Source organism: Myotis brandtii, unplaced genomic scaffold (genome assembly GCF_000412655.1).
Source record: "Myotis brandtii unplaced genomic scaffold, ASM41265v1 scaffold23, whole genome shotgun sequence".
Taxonomy (NCBI): Eukaryota; Metazoa; Chordata; class Mammalia; order Chiroptera; family Vespertilionidae; genus Myotis; species Myotis brandtii.
The window spans coordinates 6,953,793-6,954,770 of NW_005358649.1; the positions used below are offsets into that span (position 1 = coordinate 6,953,793).

The following is a 978-nucleotide window of genomic DNA, read 5'->3' on the forward strand; positions in this document are numbered from 1 at the left end:
CTGCCCTTCTACCCGCAGATCATCAACACGTTCCATATCGCTTCATCCCTCGGGAAACCATTGACAGCCGACCCGGCTTTCCCAAATACCTCAGCGCTCGCAGGCGTCGGGCCTGTGTTGCACAGCTTCCGTGTCTACGATCTCCGGCACAAGCGAGAGAAAGACTATCTCACCAGTGACGGCTCGGCCAAAAACTCCTGTGTGTCCAAAGATGTCCCCAGCAACGTGGACCTGTCCAAGTTCGATGGCTGCGTGAGCGACGGCAAGAGGAAGCCCGTGCTCATGTGCTTCCTGTGCAAGCTGTCCTTCGGCTACATCAGGTCCTTCGTCACCCACGCGGTGCACGACCATCGGATGACCCTCAACGACGAGGAGCAGAAGCTGCTCGCCAACAAGTGCGTCTCCGCCATCATACAGGGGATCGGCAAAGACAAAGAACCTCTCATCAGCTTTCTGGAACCAAAAAAATCCACTTCTGTGTATCCCCACTTTTCTACTACAAACCTCATGGGCCCCGACCCGACCTTCCGCGGCCTCTGGAGCGCCTTCCACGTGGAGAACGGCGACTCCCTGCCGGCCGGCTTCGCCTTCTTGAAAGGCGGCCCGGGCCTGTCGGCGGGCCCCGCAGAGCAGCCGCTGGGGGTCACCCCGATGCCAAAGGCGGACGTGAACCTGGGGGGGCTGTCCAGTCTCGTCGTGAACACCCCGATTACCTCTGTCTCCCTCAGTCACCCATCGTCGGAGTCCAGCAAGATGTCCGAGGGCAAAGACCCAGAGAACAACTGTGAACGGCCCCAGGGGAGCCCCGCGGGGCAGGCGAACTCACCGATAGTATTGGGAGCAAAGATTTCCCTCTCTTAAACCAAAGCATTTCTCCTTTATCCTCCAGCGTGCTCAAATTCATCGACAAGGGCCCCTCGTCCTCCTCCGCGCTGGGCCCCGACGACCCGGAGAAGAAGAAGCAGGCGGCCGCAGTCC

General features: G+C 59.8%; 1 protein-coding gene across 1 annotated transcript in view; it reads left to right on the forward strand.

Annotated features, from left to right (window-relative positions):
* ZFHX4 (zinc finger homeobox 4) overlaps positions 1-978 on the forward strand; it is a 184,352-nt gene that overhangs the window by 25,011 nt on the left and 158,363 nt on the right. Inside the window, 2 exon segments of the mRNA XM_005866409.2 lie at positions 5-810; positions 813-974. Coding sequence (XP_005866471.2) covers positions 5-810; positions 813-974 — 968 coding nt within the window.